Source organism: Sciurus vulgaris (genome assembly GCF_902686455.1).
Source record: "Sciurus vulgaris genome assembly, chromosome: 3".
Taxonomy (NCBI): Eukaryota; Metazoa; Chordata; class Mammalia; order Rodentia; family Sciuridae; genus Sciurus; species Sciurus vulgaris.
This window is the reverse complement of record NC_136463.1, coordinates 87545465-87565274: the sequence shown is the minus strand read 5'-3', so window position 1 is coordinate 87565274 and position 19810 is coordinate 87545465. Positions and strand designations below refer to the sequence as shown.

Below are 19810 nucleotides of genomic sequence, written 5' to 3'. Positions count from 1 at the left end.
ACAAAGAGTCAGTCTAAAAAATTTTAATATACTGGTGCTTTAAAAAAACGAACTGCAAAGTACTTGAAGAAACATAAACAGCACAAAACTAAGGAAGTAAACTATAAATATTAAGGAGTTATAATACACTAATGTACAATAGAACTAATGTAATAAGATAACAAGATAGAAATATCTATATATGTACATACACATATATATACCAGTTATATATTCAATATATAATCAATTTATAATGCAAACTTTTAAGACAAATTTCTTACCAGAAGTTGAAGACAAAATATTAACTATAGCAACTTGTGTGTCTGAAAGTGCTTCTTGATATGACAAATTTGCCAAAAACCACTAAAGAAAAAGAAAAAGTGAAATCTAATGAGACATGCTTATATCTGTCATTGCGATTTACAGTCCCCTTTTTATCCTCCTCTTCCTCAAAACTGTTACTGTAAAAGGTTTTTAGAAGGCACTTCGTATTGAAAAATCACAGGTCCCCACAAAGGGACAAAAATGTATGATGGGGAGGTGGGCTGGGATGTAGCTTAGTGGTAAAACACTTGCCTGAAAGCCCTGAGCTCAATCCCCAGGATGAAAAGAAAAGAAAGAAAAGAAAGAAAGAAAGAAAAGAAAAGAAAAGAAAAGAAAGAAAGAAAGAAAGAAAGAAAGAAAGAAAGAAAGAAAGAAAGAAAGAAAGAGACAAAAACCCAATTTCACCCCCCCCACACACACAAAAGACATATAATGAGACCTAAGATCTTGCTATCCAATATCCCTTATGAAATTAACAAAAGTTGGGAAAAAATTAGTATTCAGCTTTTATTGTATGAGGATAAAACTGAGTACCATCAAATCAACTTTAAAACTTGCTTTATTCAAGCACTGTCAGCACTCAATGTAAATCAAGTCTGAATTTGGGAAAATTCTCAAACCTTAAAGCATAGACAGATGAAAAACATAATGAGAACTCTAAGAAATTTAATGATGCCCATGGGGACAGATGGAAACAGCTACATAAGAGGCTATATTCACTTTGGAAAATTAGAAATATTCTATGAAAACTGTCATTGGCTAATTGTGACTATTTCTCTGGTTCTCAGTTTAGAGACAGAACCCAAAGTTTGTATCTAGTGAAGAAGTTTTCTAACTATAAGGACTTTTAGTTTTTTCTTCCTTTGCACATCTGTGTTTAGGATATCCTTACATTCCCAATCATGTGTCTGCTTTGATTTAGGGAATGAGAAATAACACCTCCTTCTGGTGAACCCTAGGGTGTGTGTATGTTCAAAGTTCATTTACTTTCACTGATAACTCATCCTTTTTTTTGAGAATGAACATTTTTTTAAACTATTTTAAACAATGCTATTATGAATATTCTAAGACATACCCACCTTGTACAATGTGTTTAAGTGTGACTGAAGTATATTCTCAGATGCTGATCACCCAGTCAACTAAAGCAAAGTAACTGTTAGTCTGTTTTTGATAAGTTACTTACATAAACTGACTGGAGTTACTCCACCAAACAACTGGCCTCTATTTATAGAGACATCTCCAACTATCTCATGACTTGCAGCGAAATAAGTAGTTAAGATTAGCATTTTCATTTCAAAAAAGAATAGATACATGATCTTAGGCACCAAACGGTACAAATGGTTGAGAGTACAACAGTCTGCATTTGATCTATACTGCACTGAAGTCTAAAGCCAAAAGGAAACTGCAAAAGTGGTTTTAATTTGTAATCCTTACTTCTTAGGTAATTTCACTAACCTATCTAAATAAGAAAATGAGCAGCAACTGGTAAGATGTATAATATCAAATATACATGAAAATAGGAGCTACAATCTGCCTGTAATTGAAATGCTAGAAAAGAGGCAGTCTGCCCTTAATTATCTTTTGGAGATTTTCTGCAAGAACAGATAATGTTTACAGGATAATAACTAGTTTTCCTGGCCCATTTCTCTTATTACCTTAATACTTAAACATTGTACTCATTTCCCGACCAATCTCACTGGCTCTTGGAAATGCAAAGTAGAGAAATAACAGATCCCTTTGGTGGCGGGAATTCAACGATCTTAAGAATTCTTCAATACCTACAAACTCTTTCCAGAAAGACCTTCCTATTCCCTCTCAAGTATAAAGCACCCTCATCACAAAAAAGACACATCTCCACTATCCTCCAATAAAAAATTTCCATACAATAATAGGATGTCTCCATTATTCCGGAACTGAAGACAACATCCTACTAATTATTTTAGCAAATAATTTATACAGTAATTAACTTTTATTTGTTTTTTGTTTAAGAAAATTTGCTTTAACAAGACAAAATACAAGCCTTTATTCCCTTTGAAATCTTATTTAACTAATTATTTCAATGTAAAACATTAGCATATTTTATGGAAAATAACTAGTATTTTTTTTCTTTGTGGTACTGTGGATAGAATAAAAAAAATTACAAAACAAATCCATTTTTAAATTAACTGAAAAGAATAATTAACTTATTTTTTAAAAGCTACTTGACAAAAATTGTAGTCAAGGTGTACATGATGATTTGATAAATACATATGTTGTTTACTGATTACCAAATTAAGTAGCATATCACCTTCCATAATTAGCATCATTTTGTGTGTGTGTATGTATGTGTTTGTATGGGCATGAGTTTGTGTAAATAACCTGAACACTTAAAATCTGCTCTCATCAAATTTCAAGTAAACAGTACAGTATTATTATCTATAATCAGTAGGCAGGACATTAGAATCCTAGAACTTATTTATCTTATAACTGAAAGTTTGTACCCCTTGACCAATATCTCCTATTCTCCAGTCCCTGACAACCACCATTCTACTTTCTGCTTTTCTGAGTTCAAATTTTTTAGAGTCCACTTATAAATAAGATCATACAGTACCTGTCTTTCTGTGCCTGGCTACTGCACTTAGCAATATCCTCCAAGTTCATTCATGTTGCAAATGATGGTATGTCCTTTTTTGTGAATGAAAATATTACATTATGTGTATGTATGTACATAAATATATATTGATATATAGATATATACACATATACATATCACACATATATATATCACATTTTCTTTATACTTCAATGGACACTTAGGCTGTTCTCATTATCTTGGCTGATATGAATATTGTGCAATGAACATGGAGGTATAGATCTCTTCAAGATACAGAGTTCATTTCCTTTGGATATATAACAGAAGATATTCTTGATAAAGGCGATGTAGCTAAATAATAATATTTTACAGAAAAAAATAAACCACCATTAAGTACTAATAAGACAAAAGTTATTCAAAGAAAATGGGCAAATGCACCAATCTTTAACTTCTTTTGGCCTGTACTGTCCAATATACTAGACATAAGCCACATGTGACTACTGCGCAACTAAAATTGGCTAGTCTGAACTGAAACATAGGTGGGGTATAATACACACTGGTTTTAGAAAACAGCTGTAATACAAAAAAAAAAAAATGAACTATCTCATCAATAACTTTTATACTGATAACATGTTGAAATATTTCATATATACAGCATTAAATAAAAATACAGCATTAAAATTAACATCTCTAGTTTTTTTTTAACCTTTTAAAAATTTGTCTACTAAAAAATTTAAAGCTATTTATACAGCTTGCATTTGAGGTTCAGTTATATTTCTACTGAACAGCATTGCTCTTGATCTTATCTTCCTATTATTTTTCTATTACTTATCATTCTATTGTCAGGTTTCCAAAAGCTATAAATCTGGACTATATTATTTTGACTTCCTATAGAAATGCCTTCACTGAAGACTAACATGTATTTCAGGTTGATTTTTTTCTTTTTAATGCAGTTAAGATGGAGTATCCCTTCCTGTAATGCACACATTAACATTTAAAAAAATAAATGCTATTTTAAAAACAAAACAAAACAAAAGATGGAGTATCCTAAATGTCTACTGACAGAAGAATGAATAAAATGTGGTATATGCATACAATGGATATTAATCAGCCTTCAAAAGAAATTCTGACATATGGTACAATATAGATGAACCTAGAAAACATTATGCTAAGTGAAATAAAGCAGTCAAATACTGGCAAATACTGTATGAGTCCACTCATAAGAGATATTTAGACTAGTCAAATTCATTGAAATGGAAAGTAGAATGGTAACTGCCAGGGGCTGGGAAAACAAGAAAGAGGAGCTATTGTTTAATGAACAGAGTTCCAGTTTTACAAGATACAAAAAAAAAGTTCTATAGATAGATGTTATCAACAATGTGAATATATGCAATGTCAATAACATTAAAAATGATTCAAACAATAAGTTTAATACTATATTTTACTATAATTTTTTAAATACTCTTTAGAAGGGTATTATCTACACATATCTCTAAACCTGCTACACAGAATAGTAGTAATACATAAGAACAGTGGCAATGCATTACATAATAGCGTAATACATAAGGACTTATGTATTACACTAGTCCCTTCTTATTCATGGTTTCACTCTCAAGTTTGACTTACCAGTGGTCAACCACCATCCAAAAATATTAAATGGAAAATTGTAGAATAATTCCTAAGTTTTAAATAACTTTTAAAGTATATATTTATAATTGTCCTATTTTATTACTATTGTTGTTAATTTCCTACTGTGCCTATTTTATGAATTAAACTATCACAAGTATGCATGGAGAGTAAAAAAGCAGTACACATAGTGCTCAGTATTCTACATGGCTTCAGGCCATTAAGGGTCTTGGAACATATCACCCACAGTACATTTCTCTTCAAGTTTAATGTTAATACAAAGTTTGCTTTATCCAAGGAAGGGAGATACTTTCTTTTATGAGACAAGAAGTTGTGTTTAACTCAAAAGATTTTCCTTTTTTGCCATACTGTCACTTTGCCTACAGATGGCTTTATGCCCACCTTAAGTAGCTTTAAACTGCAGTTCTTGATATAATCATCCCTCTCTACAGTCAGCTCCTGCCCCCAGTACTCGTTTAACTGGCTCTTATCTTTGCACCCTTGTCTTAACTTTTACCATATAAATGTTTTTATCACACATCACCTCAAGTCTCCTTAGAAGGGAAACAATTAATAAATTTTAGTTCTGCCTTTCATTCTCTTAAAATAAGCTAACAGAAATCCCAACTAATAACCCAAATATACAAGCCTTTAAACTATTTTTATTATATATGTAATTACCACATTACAATTCCCAAAGATTTTCCTTTGATTTATGCAACATAATATTTTAATCAAAGTATCACTTAAGCCGAAATTACTGGCCAGGGAATGAACAAAAATGGGCTATTGAATAGACATAGGAGACAAAATTAGGAAGTAACACCTCATATCATTTCACTTACACTAACATTGGCAATACACTAGTGCTTTACAATATTCAGTATAAATCTGAATCATAAAGGCTCAGGTTACACAACCTTGGATTCATAACATTTCAATGATATGTGTATATAAAGTAGCACTGAAATTAATTTTTTAAATTCTACAATTAAGAGTTCTCATTGACTCAGACAAGACTCTACTTCTAGTTTAGCCCAAAATAATAATACTTTACTTACTCTATCATTATTCTATATGAACTCTTAACTACCACTTTTACTTTCTGTATTAACATACTATAAATGATACTACCAGAAATCATATAGAAATATTCACTATGAGTACTTGCTGAAATAATATTTGATAGTATTTATGTAAATTTAATATAAAACTGCAGAAATCTGAGAAAATTAATGAATACAATAAAATGTTTAGTAAGCACATTTACTAAACAGTCCTAGTATACATCACAGTGTAAAATAATTCTATTCATGTTTCTGATCCTAAAACAATGGAAAATTCTAAGAAACTTTTCAAACTGTGTTCATATACACATATAAACACATGTGTATATGTATATAAATAGATGTAATGTTATAGGATTTATTGACCTTACAATTCTTTGAAGTGTAACTAACATTTACTAATTTTAATACTCTAGTTCCCTAATGCTATTAGCAGCTTAAAGTGAAAGACTAAGAGTCTTATATTTCAACACTATATTGTTGGTATGTATACCATCTAGAAATGGAAGTGCCAAATATATAATAAAGAAAAGACCTACCACAAAGCAAAAAAAAAAGCTAATTTTTGCTACTTGAGTTGCAGTCAGTTTCCCCACAGTTTTCAATATGGATTCTTGTTCTTTCACCGTAGGATATGACATGCGAGACAACTTCGCTTCTAATGCATGGCTTGATGGAAGTTGTCGAATTTCCATAATGTTGCTGAACCTTACACGAGACTTTTTGGGAGCTTAAAAAGAAATCATAGTACAAAATAATTAAATGTACCCTTTCATCCAACAAAACCCAATTTTAATTTAAGGATAAATTCATACTATTTAGTACATTTATGATCAGAGTAAGACAAATAAAACCAGTTATATTATTAACTGGAGTAGTTTTGCTCACTCAAGAGTTAACGGGATCTCCACACTACTTTCCAGAGTGGCTGCACTAATTTGCAACCCCACCAGCAATGTATGAGTGTACCTTTTCCCCACATCCTCTCCAACACCTATTGTTGCTTGTACTCTTGATAATTGCCATTCTAATTGGGGTGAGATGGAATCTTAGGGTACTTTTGTTTTGCATTTCTCTTATTACTAGGGATGTTGAACATTTTTTCATGTATCTGTTGATTGCTTGTAGATCTCTTCTGTGAAGTGTCTGTTCATTTCCTTAAATCAGCATACTACAGAGATGCAGCCACATCAATGTTCATAGCTGCTCAATTCACAATAGCCAGATTGTGGAACCAACCTAGATGTCCTTCAATTGATGAATGGATAAAAAAACTGTGTATATATATATATATATATATATACATACACAGTGGAATTACTCAACATACATACACAGTGGAATTACTCAACCATAAAGAATAATAAAATTTTGGCATTTGCAGGCAAATGGATGAAATTGGAGAATATCATGCTAAGTGAGATAAGCCAATCTCAAAAAACCAAAGGACGAATGATCTCGCTGATAAGCAGGTAATGACACATAATGGGGGTGGGAGGGGGCAAGAATGGAGGAAGGAGGGACTGTATAGAGGGAAAAGAGGGGTGGAAGGGGTGAGGGAAAGGAAAAAAATAACAGAATGAATCAAACACCATTACCCTATGTAAATGTATGATTACACAAATGGTATGCCTTTACTCCGTGTACAAACAGAAAAACAACATGTATCCCACTTGTTTACAGTAAAAATAAATTTAAAAAATAAATTTAAAAAAATAAAGAAGGAAATCAGGGAGAAAAAAAGTTAATGGAAAAAATGGTTTTATCTATAAAATATTTTAAAGAGCTTTAAATGAGACCAGTATTCAAAGTTTCTGCATTTAAATATTGACAAATTAAGTATCCAATAAGAATATATAAAGACCTTTCACAACTCAATAACAAAAAGACAAAATATGGACAAAGTATTTAAATACAGATTTATCCAGTGAAATACATAGCAAATGAAATCCAATACAGACTTCAGTCATGATGGAACACCACTAACACTCACTAGGATGGGTAGAATAAAAAAGGGAGTTAACTATAGCTGGCAAGGATGTGGAGAAAGCCAAACACTTACACATGGCTAATAGGAATGTAAATGGTACAGCCACTCTGGAAAACAGTATGGCAGTTCATCTGTGTAAACAGAGTTACCATTTAACTTGGCAATTATATTCCCAAATATATACTCAAGATAAATGAAAACATATTATCTACCAAAAAATAAAAAGTCACCGTGTACACAAATGCTCACAGGTTCATTAAAGCCAAAAGGGCAAAAGAATCCAATGTTCATCAACTGAAGAATGGATAAATAAATTATGGTGTATACATACAGTGGAGTATTATTTAGCCATTAAAAATAAAGCAATAACACATTACAAATTAAAACATGGATAAGAATATTATGCTAAGTGAGAGAAACCAGTCACAAAAAGTCACATATTATATGATTCCATTTATATAAAATGTCTAGAATAGCCAACTCCATAGAGATAAAAAGTAAAATTATGGTTGGCTATGGCTGAAGAGATAGGTTTATGGCTAAAGGGCACAAAGTTTCTAAGTGATAAAAATATTCTAAAATTGATTGTGGTTATGTTTGTACAACTTGTGATATGAATATGCTAAAAACAACCCTGAACTGTATACTTTAAATGGGTGAATTATACGATATACAAATTACATTTCAATAAAGTCATTATTAAATATATAAAAAAAGTTTCTACATTTGTATGTATATATAACCAACCACCTGGTTAAGGATTTTAGGTTGATTATTATTTTAGCATTTATAGTAAAACTTTATTTGAATTTTACCTCAGGAACCCAACTTGTAAGAATTACTTTCCTGGACAAGTATGTAGAATACTTCTCTCTACACAGGTTCATTCCTTGCAAAGGAAATTACAGATAAATAGTATATCTTTCATTAAAGCTGATATTTTTTATTTAGTAAGGCCACAGAATGAGCAAAACTACTATAATTTACTAGTAGGGTCTTTGAGGGTATGTTTACAAGAAAAGCATTCAGGACTGGGATTGTGGCTCAGTGGTAGAGCACTTGCCTAGTGTGTGTGAGGCACTGGGTTCGATTCTTGGCACCACATATAAATAAATAAATAAAGGTTCATCAATAAAAAAAGAAAATTATTCATATATCATATATATATATATATATATATATATTTGATGAAACCATAAAGATTTCTGGTATTTGGAAATTATTTCCAATTGACTTAATATAAAATCTATACCGTATCAGATTGATGACCCAAACTTTCAGAAGATTACAGGCCTAGTCAGCCCACACAGAACAGAACTATTACAAGATCCCAGTCCACCCACAAAAACACTTAAGTTCTGGGTGGCTTTAATGAAGTTAAAATTTCCATTGCTTCTCAGTCATGAAATTCTAAGTTTTACTCACTCTTTTCAGTATCGATGTTTGTGCTCTCAGGTTTTTCACTTGGAAGATCATGAAATTTCACAGGAACATATAAAGGTTCACTCTGGAATGTAAAAGAAACAGAAACAAATATAAACATGAATAAAAACTAATATATTGGCTAAGTGCAAATGAATGGTATATAGACACAAATACCATCCAAAACACAGCTTTCATCAGTGTGTTTATATGGCATGACTTTGCCAAAACGCAAGTTAAAGATTTAAAACTGATCCACATAGGTACAATGACAGGAAAGAATCTGTTTAAAGTTTAGAAATGTAATATAAACTGCTTTGGCACAGTAAGACAACTAAATGTCATAAATGACATAAAAAGAGACTTCCCTTTCAGCTAATAGATTATCTTCTGTCATTGCATTCAATCTCTAAAAAAATACATTTCAAATGCCAGGCTCAGTGTGACACAGACTTGTAGTCCCAGTTACACAGGAAGTTGAGGCAGGAGGATGGCTTAAGCTAAGGAGTTTGGGAATGCCTGGGCAACATACACAATACTGAACTCCCATAAAGAAAAAAAAAAAAAAATACTGTGCTCCTACTTGTCAGGCCCTGTTCTAGGCCCTGGAGATAAGGATTAAAATAGACAAAGTCTCTTCCTCAATGATCATGTATTCTAAAGGAGAAGGTAGACGATGAACAGGTAATCAAGTATACCGTATGTATTTATATTTGCCTGATTGCTTTATTACATAAGATTCAACAAAAACCAAAAATTCTTGAAAACCTTTCTTTGCATGCTTAACAGACAACAAAAACAAAATACAGCTACCACTTAAGAGCTCTTACTATGTAACTGGTACCAAGTCCAAAGCAGTTAAACATACACTTCTCATTAGTCCACATAGTAACTTTACAGAACAGGTATTTTAAAGAACTTTTCTAGAAAGAAAGATGTGAAATAACCAAGTAGCAGACAGAATTAAAGTCGGGTTTATCTAATCATGCTCTAAAGGTCCTTATTTTTAGGTGATTCTAAATGCCTCAAGTGTTTTTAGAAATGTTCTTTAGATGGTCTATATTTAAAACACAATTCCCCACTGGGCTATTTCTTAAACATTAACAGATTTTTAAAGTCTTTCTCTTTTAACTCTTGGTATAGAACTTTTACAATGAAATATATTCAGTAAAAGAAGAGAAAATATGGGTGGAAATAGACACAGACTTTTTGTTATATTGAACTTTCCATTTGTAGCATTTGGCCTAAAGCAATTTGACATATCTATCTTAGAGACAGACGCAAGAATTAGTATAAGAGTAATTTGAAAGGCAAGGCTGCCATCTCAACTCTGCCTTTTGCACTGAAAAGGCAAATGAAATTGAACTATCCAGTCAATGCTTAAGATCCCAGAAAAAAGAAATGGCAGTTTCTCCAAGTTTCATAAACTCTTCATAATACCTAATAACCTGCTTGGCATGCAACAATGGTTCCAAAAAACAAACAAAAAGATTATACTGTCAATGAGGTCACCAAGACAGTGAGCATGGAAGTTGAAAAGCTGGTAAGAAACAAAGGATTGTCCTTTATTATTTTCACTCTTTAACTAGTATCTCTTTCCCCTCTTCTCTCATTAGAGGTTGCTTATCTCTAGGCCCTGGTCTCCGTGCAAAGAAAGTATCAAATTACAATGCTCATGGAAGACACCCAATATTGAACTATGCCTCCTAATATAGCTGTGGTGCTATCAGAGCTGTTTGATTCTTCCTGCCATGCTAAATGAGAAAAGCAGCACTTACCAAAGAACTATTCATAGTTGTATCTGTTGTGCAAGCAGCAAAGTAACTTTCAGCATCTGCAAACTAAATATAGATAACAAAACAAAAATTCAGTTAAACTCACACTATAGTGTGGGACTAGTTGAGACACATCTCAAAAAAATTGAACCAAAAACTCAAAATAGATCTCTAAGAATATAACTACTATTAATATTAACAGCAGCTAATGCCAAGTATTCAACCATGCAGGGTAGGTATTAACATTTTCTCTTTATGAGGTTGAGATTTCATCTACCCAGGCGTGGTAGCGCACGCCTGTAATCCCAGCAGCTTAGGAGGCTGAGGCAGGAGGATCATGAGTTCAAAGTCAGACTCAGCAACAGTGAGGTGCTAAGCAACTCAGTGAGACCCTGTCTCTTAAGAAAATACGAAATAGGGCTGGGGATGTGGCTTACTGGTTGAGTGCCCCTGAGTTCAATCCCCTGTACCAAAAAAAAAAAAAAAAAAAAACGAGAGAGAGAGAGAGAGAGAGAGAGAGAGAGAGAGAGAGAGAGAGAGAGAGAGATTGATTTCACTTAAGTAGCAGAGTAAGGATTAAAACCCAAGTTAGAAGGTTATGGGACATGGTTCAGTAATATAGTACTTGCCTAGCATGTGCTAGGCCCTGGGTTCAATTTTCAATATCATCAATAAAAAGAAAAAAGAAAGAAAAAAACTTTTAAAAACCCAAGTTAGTTATTTAATGTTAAAGCCTATGCCTTTTCCACAAAACTATCATAATATTTCAAGAAGGGAAAGGATGGGTGGGTCACTTTTTAACAATAGTAATATCACAGTATTGTCAGAGAATAGGTTATGACAGCCTTAACCCAATCAATTCCCTGACAGGGATTAACTGAGTGGCAACTGAAGGCAGGTAGGGTGTGGCTGGAGAAGGTGGATCACTGGGGCGGGGCATGCCTTTGGGGTTTATATTTCGTGGACTGAGCTTGGCCTTTCTCTGCTTCTTGGTGCAATGTGCAAAGCCACCTTCCTCCACCATACCCTTCTGCCATGATGTTCTGCCTCATCTCGAGCCCCAAGGAATGGAGACAGTCTTTTATCAACTGAGATCTCTGAAACCATGAACCCACAAATTAACTATTCCTCCTCTGTTCTTGTCAGGTCTTTGGGTCACAGCAATGAAAAAATGAACTAAAACACAGTGTTAATTTCATTTCACCTCCACCCCCAGAGATACCTTTCAGTATCTCTGAAAAGTCTCAAAAGATTAAATAGGTCACATTACTACCTAAAACATGACGAAACGAGATGCAAAGACAAAAGACCAAGCTCTTAATCAATTTTTAAATGGACTGAAAACAGAAAAATGGGCAAGTCAAAGAAAACAAAAGAATTCTACTGTTCAACAAATATGTGAAAAAAAAATAACTCAAAACATGCAGGTTACACAATATATTATTATTCACATATCAAATTGCTGAGATTTTGGTAAGGGTTCAATATCATACATTGCTAAGGAAAATATGAATTGGTACAAACATTGCAGATGGTAATTTAACAATAAGAATCGAGGGCTTTAAAAAAATGGCATTACTCAGTGGGAACTCCTTCCTTTCTAGCTCTCCGGCCATCTTGATGGCTGCTCTTGGTTGGGGGCCGTCCTGCATCTAAGACAGGAAGATGGTGGCCGCAAAGAAGACGAAAATGTCTCTGGAGTCGATCAACTCTAGGCTCCAGCTTGTTATGAAAAGTGGAAAGTATGTGCTGGGGTACAGACAGACTCTGAAGATGATCAGACCGGGCAAAGTGAAATTAGTTATCCTTGCCAACAACTGTCCAGCTTTAAGGAAATCTGAAATAGAGTACTATGCCATGTTGGCCAAAACTGGTGTCCATCACTACAGTGGCAATAATATCGAATTGGGTACAGCATGCAGAAAATACTACAGAGTGTGCACATGGTCTATCATTAATCCAGGTGATTCTGATATCATTAGAAGCAAGCCAGAACAGACTGGTGAAAAGTAAAACACAAAAAATTTTTCTTTAATAAAACTTGGCAGAGTTTGTTTTTAAAAAAAAAAAAATAGTAGCATTACTCTTATTCAGCATTTACCTTAAGAAATTTACTCTAATAGTGGTAGATGAGAATAAGGCTATTCCTACTTATTATATCAAAATAAAAAGTAGGAAAAATCTGTTGAGAGTTAAATAAAAGGAGAAAAGTAATAAATTTTATTTATTTGCCTGAAAAGAGTCATGAAACATTAAATTAAAAATGACAGAAAATGATAAAATCTAAATCAGCTTCTTTTATACATAATTTTTAATTGAATACACATAAGTATATAAGCTATAGATAAAATCAAATATTTATAATGATCTTAGGATGGTGGAATTATGAATAGACTATTCTTATTCTTCTTGTTACCATAACTTATTTTCAACAATATAACTGTTAAAATGATAAATATTTAACAAAAAATGTTCTAGTAATACTAAATCAGACAGTTTTTTCATGATATACTATTAAATGGAAAAAGCAAGTTACAAAATAGGCCATAACAGTATGATTCCATTTTTATAAAAAATAAAGTGGAAAAGAACAGTGGATATATATGCCAAAACATTGTCAATAGTTATCCTTGAATGATAGAACTTACTATTTTCTTCTTTTGTTCCTTTGTGTTTTCTGAACATACAACAATGCACAATGTATTCCTATATATAATACTACATTGCTTATGCATTTCTGTAAGTATATACATGCATTGCTTTTCCAAAATAAGTAACACATGTATTCAAATTTTTGTATGTTAAAATTTTGTTTGACAAAAAATAGGTTTTTCTTATATTCTATCATTACCCACTCACCAAGCAATTTAAAATCTGAATGACCTTAAAGAAATTAACAAATCTTTGAAGTCTGAAAAAATAAACCTTCTCTAGCAAATAAAATTTAAAACTTACAAAAGCAGCATGCTTTCCTCGAAATCCTCTTGTGCACTGTTGCCTCCATGGCTTCCAAATAATAAAGCCCAAAAGGTACAAAACGAACATAGATGTTTTTGCAAAGGTGCTGAAGAATGGTTTGTTGTACTGAGTAAAAACGTACTGTAGAAGAAAAGATTACATAGAAAACTATGAAATGACCTTAAACCCTAGTACTCATCATAATAAAATAAACCTATTATATGATTTTTATCTCTTTAGACATTCATTTGGATGGGAAAAGTCAAAAGGAATTAAAAATATATTTTATATTCACTTCTGAATTCTGCATTAGCTTTACCTATAAAGGATAACACTGTTAAACAAAGCAACAACAACCTTCAAAAAAGCTTTATTCAATATCCACTAACAACCTATTATGCAAAATGGACCTACCCTAGGGGCTGAAGAAAATAAAAAAAGGTTTCCCTGCCCTTGAGGAGCTTACAATCTAAGCGAGAAGACAAATACATGAAGAAAATACAGAATAATGTGCAAAGTACCATGATAGGAATTCAGGATGCCATGGAAGCATCAAAAAGAGAAAGAACAACAGTTATAGAAGTTTCTTGAGAGGCTTTTCCTGATCTGTGTGTGAACGACTGAAGAAGAGTCAGAACCAATATAAGAGCAACAAAGCAGAATAGTGTATGAAGAAAAGTATATGAAGTTTAGTATTATTAGGTGGTTATACAAAAACCTATAATCTTCCTTTGAATTGGAAATATCACTATAAACTTACCATTATGTCTTCTGGGGAAAAAAAAATTCTAGTGCTCTATACTGCTCTAAAAGCAACCATGACTCCTGGCCAAATCCAGGTATGGGACAAGAAATGAGCCTAGAGCATCTTGTGTCAAAAACCAAATAGGACAGTAAAGATTACTGGGATCATAGTAAAAGAATCCCAGAGCCAACCCAACGGGTTCCTACTGGTTCCTACATAACAGAAGTTAAAGAAATTTAACTACAATGCTTTTTTGAAACATACGACAAATAAAAAAAAAAAAAAAAAAAAAAACATAAAAATCTACGAACTTGTAATGATGCCAAAAAACTCAATGGTTACTACCAGAAGTTGTTAAGGTAATTCTATTCTAAAATAAGCAAAAGGGAAAAAAATCAAGATTTACTCAAACTTTTGTGTATAAACTATGCTTCAGGGTAATCAAATAGTAGTTTTGGAGAAGTTCTCCTTAAAGAACTTCAGCTAATAAACACAGAAGAAATGGTCCTTAGAAAGATCACTATTTTGCAACACAATGAAATACCCTTATCAGAGCAATAATCATATGTTTATTCAATTATAAGCTAAATTTCAACAAAGAATTTTATAGTGCATAAATTTGTATCACCCAAAATGAGACTTATGGGCCCTATGATGTTATAGAAAACATCCAGTACTTACCAAGTTATTCTTTCCTAAAAACTCAATCTAAATCGAGACCTTACAACTAACTACCAACTTACATGTCAAACAATAAGTTTAATGACCTCCACAAGGAAGCAATCGACAAAATCATTTTATATTTTATAGTAAAACTTTATAGTAAAATGATCCAGCTTCTCCAACAAACCAATGGCATGAGAAAAAAAAGTATGTTTTATAGTATATTTTACAGTAAAACTGTATATTTTATAATAAAATTGATCCAGCTTCTCCAACAAACCAACGGCATGAGGAAAAAAAAAGTCTTTGACACAACTGAAAAACAATTGAATGGGCACTAAGTATCTAATGATTTTAAGGAATTATTGTTAATTTTGTTAGATATGTTTATGGTAAAGGGGTAGTGTTTTTTAAAAAATAGAAATTGCTTTTATTTTTGAGGGAAACGGGAAAAAAAATTACACAGCTGGAATTTATTTTAAAATACTCCAGACTGTCAGGTGTGGTGAGACATTCCTATAATCCCAGTTACTTGGGAGGCTGAGGCAGGAGGATTGCAAGTTCAAGGTCAGTCTGGGCAACTTACCAAGATCTTGTCTCAAAAGAATTAAAAGTTGCAGGTGTGGCTTAGTGCTCATGGGTTCCAACACATACCACAAAGAACAACAACAAAAAAGTACTCAAGGAAAAAAATTTTGAGCAGGTCTGATAAGCCTGGAAAAATCTGATAACTGTGAAAGGTAAGTGATAGGTACATGGAAATTTATTATACTATTCTATCTACTTTGCATGAGTTAGAACATTTCCATAATGAAAAGATTAGATTATTTTTGAAATACACAATTTATTTGAAAAGTATTCTAGTTGAAGAATTAAGACATTGCAGTGCTTTTTTAAATAAAGGTTTCTTCTAGTTTTACTGAGGTATAACTGACAAAAAGTAATGATATGTATATTTTTATTAGAGCTTTCTAGTAATAAATAACAGTTGGGTTCATTCTGACAAACTCAAACATACATGAAAATAAATCTATTTCAGTTCATGATCCTCCCTTTTCCCACCCCTTTTCCTTCCTGTCCTCCTTACCCTCTCCCATTCTCCTTCCTCTACTAGATTTTCTTTCACTAGTCTATTAATTTATATTTGGTTCTTCGCCATTCTGACTGGACTGAGTTAAAACCTTAGTGTAGTTTGGATTTGTATTTCCCTGATTGCTAGAGGTGTTGAACAAACAAAAATTTTATTTACTGTATGCAATATGGTGTTTTGATATGTGCATACATTGTGAAAGTACTCCCAAAAACAAGTTGGTTGGGGTTTTTCTAACATTGTTTAGATACAAATTGTTAACTTATAATTTAATCAGGTGCTCTTTTATCCTAAACAAAACAATTTTACTTAAAACTATAAAACTTAATGGCCAGTTTTAATTTTCTGTCAACATTAGATTTCTTTGAGGTAAAATTACAGAATGTTAATCTAAAAGATTATAGAAGAGTTTTAATGTGAAAAATAAATAGCTTGTTGTATTCCTAAGCCTAATTCCAGAAAGGCTAAAAAATTATTTATCAAAGGATAGAATGTCAGGGTCAACTATTTACTTAGATGTGATGTGAAAACATCTGCCCCTTTTGACATTTAAATTCATTTTATAAATGCTAATTTCCTCTTTTATATTTTCTTATAATTGAATGGAGAGTTGAAATGGAGTTTATTCTGAAAAAAAAAGTTGCAGTCTTTTTTATAGGGATTACTAACCAGGCAGAATTATGTATATAAGTAGAAAGAAAAACTAGCTTGTGAACTCAAAATATCACATTACTACCAACAGGTCATCAATAAACAAAAAAATTAACTATAGGTAATCACTGAATACTGTGTACTTTATAAATATTTATATCAGCAAATACATTAATGTGAATGTACCCAGCATATGCATAAGTAACCTGTACATGATCACTTTTATTCATTTGTCCAAAATTACATGCATGTGTGTATGTGTGTGTTTGTGTGCACATGCATGTGTGATGCTAGGAATTGAATCCAGGGCCACAAACTTGCTAAGCAAGTGCTCTACCACTGAGTTACACCTCAGCCTAACAGTGGTCTTACTTTCTACTAAATGGTGAAAGACTGTTTTGTATCCTGAAGAGTTACTCACCAGAAAATAATATTTATAGAGAAAGAAATTGAATTTGGAAGAAAAACAACAAAATCACCTCCACATATTAAAATATGAATAGTCTCTCCTTCTAAAGTAACCCTCCCTACAATATACAAGAAGTGTATGAGACAATAAAGAACATGCTTTCAGTTTTAACTTGAAATGACACTGATCCAGTATTAAAGAAAACAAATAATTCAATATTTGAAATACTGTTTTAAAAAGCATGAACTTGTAATGGCTAGAAATACTATAGGTTAACACTAATACTTCTTTTAAACATTAACACTTTTATTATACCATCATTCCTGGAGAAGAGGTACATACCGAAGTAAGTTCCGAGGAAGCAACCCATATCACATCAACAAGCAGGAGAATAACAATCCCAAGAGCCATTCGCCTACGCTGAGTGAAGCCACTGTTCTGGGAATTCATTCGGTTCATGATAAATACACACACCATTTGCAATCTGTTTTTTTTTTGAAAATACACATCTCATTAGAAATGATTTCCAAAGAAAACCATATAAAAATGAGAAAAGGAGTGTAACAGAAACATCTAACATTTGTTAACTAATATTCAGTATGAAAGTGATATAACATACAAAAAGTGTGGAATTTACCTGGTTTTAATGGCCTCTCTTAGATTCACAAAAGCAACGCCTGAAAACTTGGCAGCTCTCAGTCTAAAAGGAGGTGTAGAACTCAGGGCACCTAAAACACACACACACATACACACACATAAATTGCTTATGAAAACGTTGACGACTCAAGATTCATCACCTTTTTACTCTTCACCTTCAAACTGAAAGAAAAGAAAAATACCAAAAATGTGTTAAATATAACCAACACTTTTCTCTAGACTTTCATGTTATCCATTGTACACTACAAATTAATACTCAGAGAAGTATGACATGGTGGGAAAGAAATACTCAATTTGCAGCATATTTAAGAATAGTTAAATACTAGAAAATAGCTTCTGAGAGTTTTAGATACCGAACTCCCAATGGCTTCTCCCTCCAGAGGAATCCACCCCAGGGACAGTGTGTAGACACGCGCCCTTACCTAAGTGTTTCTTCTGTCCCTGATCTCCAGTGAAATGTGGTTATTTGAGAGGAAGTGATTTGTTGTGGGTCCTGCGGGGAAACTTTCCACTCAGTGCCCGTGGTAAAGAAAAAGGAGCTCCCATGCTCCCCCACCTACCCTGTCACTACATCTAGTTATTTTAGATCGACACAGCGATTTACGAGGAGGGTGGGGTGACAGCTGTTTGATGGAATCCTCCTCCTCTTGGGAGCTGGGGGATAGCGAGTGACGTTTCCTCAGGGAGTTAGGTCAATCCGAGGCGTCCAGCACCAGCAGCTTCCTCTATTACCAGTCTGGATTCTGCTCGGATGCCCATCAGTCTCCCGCGTTCCCTGTCCCCTGAGACCGTCACGTCTCGGGACACAACGGCTGCCACTGAGGGCTGCAGGCGGGGCAGTTTGAGGGCACTGGGTTCCGGCATTGGCTTCAGGTGACTTCGGGCCCTTCCCTGCCTGCTTACCTGGCCTTCCTGCCCCGCGATGGCGTCGTGGCGGCACCATGAGCGGACCCTGCCCAGCCCCGCCGCCGCCCAGCGCCACGGCCGCGGCCTCGGAATCACAGGGTCGTCACGGCGCCCGACATTGCGCGGCGATGGAGGCAGAGCCTCTGAAGCAGCCGTGCCCCTGGGGGCGAGGCCGTTGTTGGCACTCAACTCCACTCGGCCCAGGAGGGCGGGGAGTGAGCGAGGGAAAGGGACAGCGTAGGCAGCGATGGCTTCGGAGGCCCGGAGCTCGGCCTGGCTCCGGCCCCGCCCCCGGCCGGCCCGCCCTGCGGCCCCGCCCCCGGCCCGACAGCGGCGGCGCGCGTGTTACGTCACGCCGGCGCGACGACCGACCGCGCTAGGGGGCGTCTCCAGGGTGACTCGGCGGCGTGGTGTGGAATGCTGCCAGCAGCAGGGCACCCAGCGAGGAGGCGTGTCAGTGAAGGGAGGAGATAGGAGAGAAGAAGATGGAGCGTGGGCGAGTGGCTGGGAAAAAGGGAAGGACCTAGGAAAAGGCCGAACGTCTAGACCTGCCCTAGCAAGCTCCGTTTCTTAAAAGGGCACGAAACTTTAAATACCCTTCCTAGAGAAGACTGAAGCAAAGTTGGCTTGGGAATACTTTTGGTTCATGGAGCATTTTGTATGTGAACTAGAGCCTAACTCCTGGAGTTACAAGTTGTGCCCTTGGGCAGGCTCCTCATCCTCTTGGCCCTAGGTTTCCTCATCTAAAAATCGAAGACTGTGTGTGTGTGTGTGTGTGTGTGTGTGTGTTTGAGCGCGCGTGCGCCAGGATTACATAAATTTACAAACGTAAAGGTTTGGCTTAGACCTCGTGATGCGTAGTAGGAACATCGCAAATGTTAGTGTTATTGAAGTGTATATTTTCTTATTAAATATCCAGTAAGAAAGGAGGCTTGACCAGCATCGTGATTTGTATTTAGAAAACAGAAACGAG

At 34.3% G+C, this 19810-nt stretch overlaps 2 protein-coding genes across 5 annotated transcripts in view; one reads left to right on the top strand and one right to left on the bottom strand.

Moving 5' to 3' along the window:
- SLC35F5 (solute carrier family 35 member F5) overlaps positions 1-19146 on the bottom strand; it is a 46196-nt gene extending 27050 nt beyond the window's left edge. For 3 of the 4 annotated variants that reach the window (XM_079135666.1, XM_079135665.1, XM_079135668.1), the window contains exons 1-8: positions 18835-19146; positions 17912-18002; positions 17617-17758; positions 13714-13857; positions 10762-10824; positions 8987-9068; positions 6111-6301; positions 264-345 (exon numbers count right to left, since the gene is read on the bottom strand). In XM_079135666.1, the coding sequence (XP_078991792.1) occupies positions 264-345; positions 6111-6301; positions 8987-9068; positions 10762-10824; positions 13714-13857; positions 17617-17758; positions 17912-18002; positions 18835-18874 (835 nt within the window). In that variant the 5' untranslated portion in view covers positions 18875-19146. Of the gene's footprint in view, positions 1-263; positions 346-6110; positions 6302-8986; positions 9069-10761; positions 10825-13713; positions 13858-17616; positions 17759-17911; positions 18094-18834 lie in introns of all 4 variants that reach the window. The other variant, XM_079135667.1, reaches the window with a different exon arrangement.
- On the top strand, positions 11317-12924 carry LOC306658562 (large ribosomal subunit protein eL30-like). The gene has a single exon (XM_079135713.1). It carries the CDS (start codon positions 12424-12426, stop codon positions 12769-12771), a length of 348 nt encoding a protein of 115 aa, XP_078991839.1. The 5' UTR covers positions 11317-12423; the 3' UTR covers positions 12772-12924.
- Positions 19147-19810: the final 664 nt, after the last annotated feature.

Coding starts and splice junctions, on each gene's coding strand:
- LOC306658562 (XM_079135713.1), top strand. CDS start 12,424: ATGGTGGCCGCAAAGAAGACGAAAATGTCTCTGGAGTCGATCAACTCT.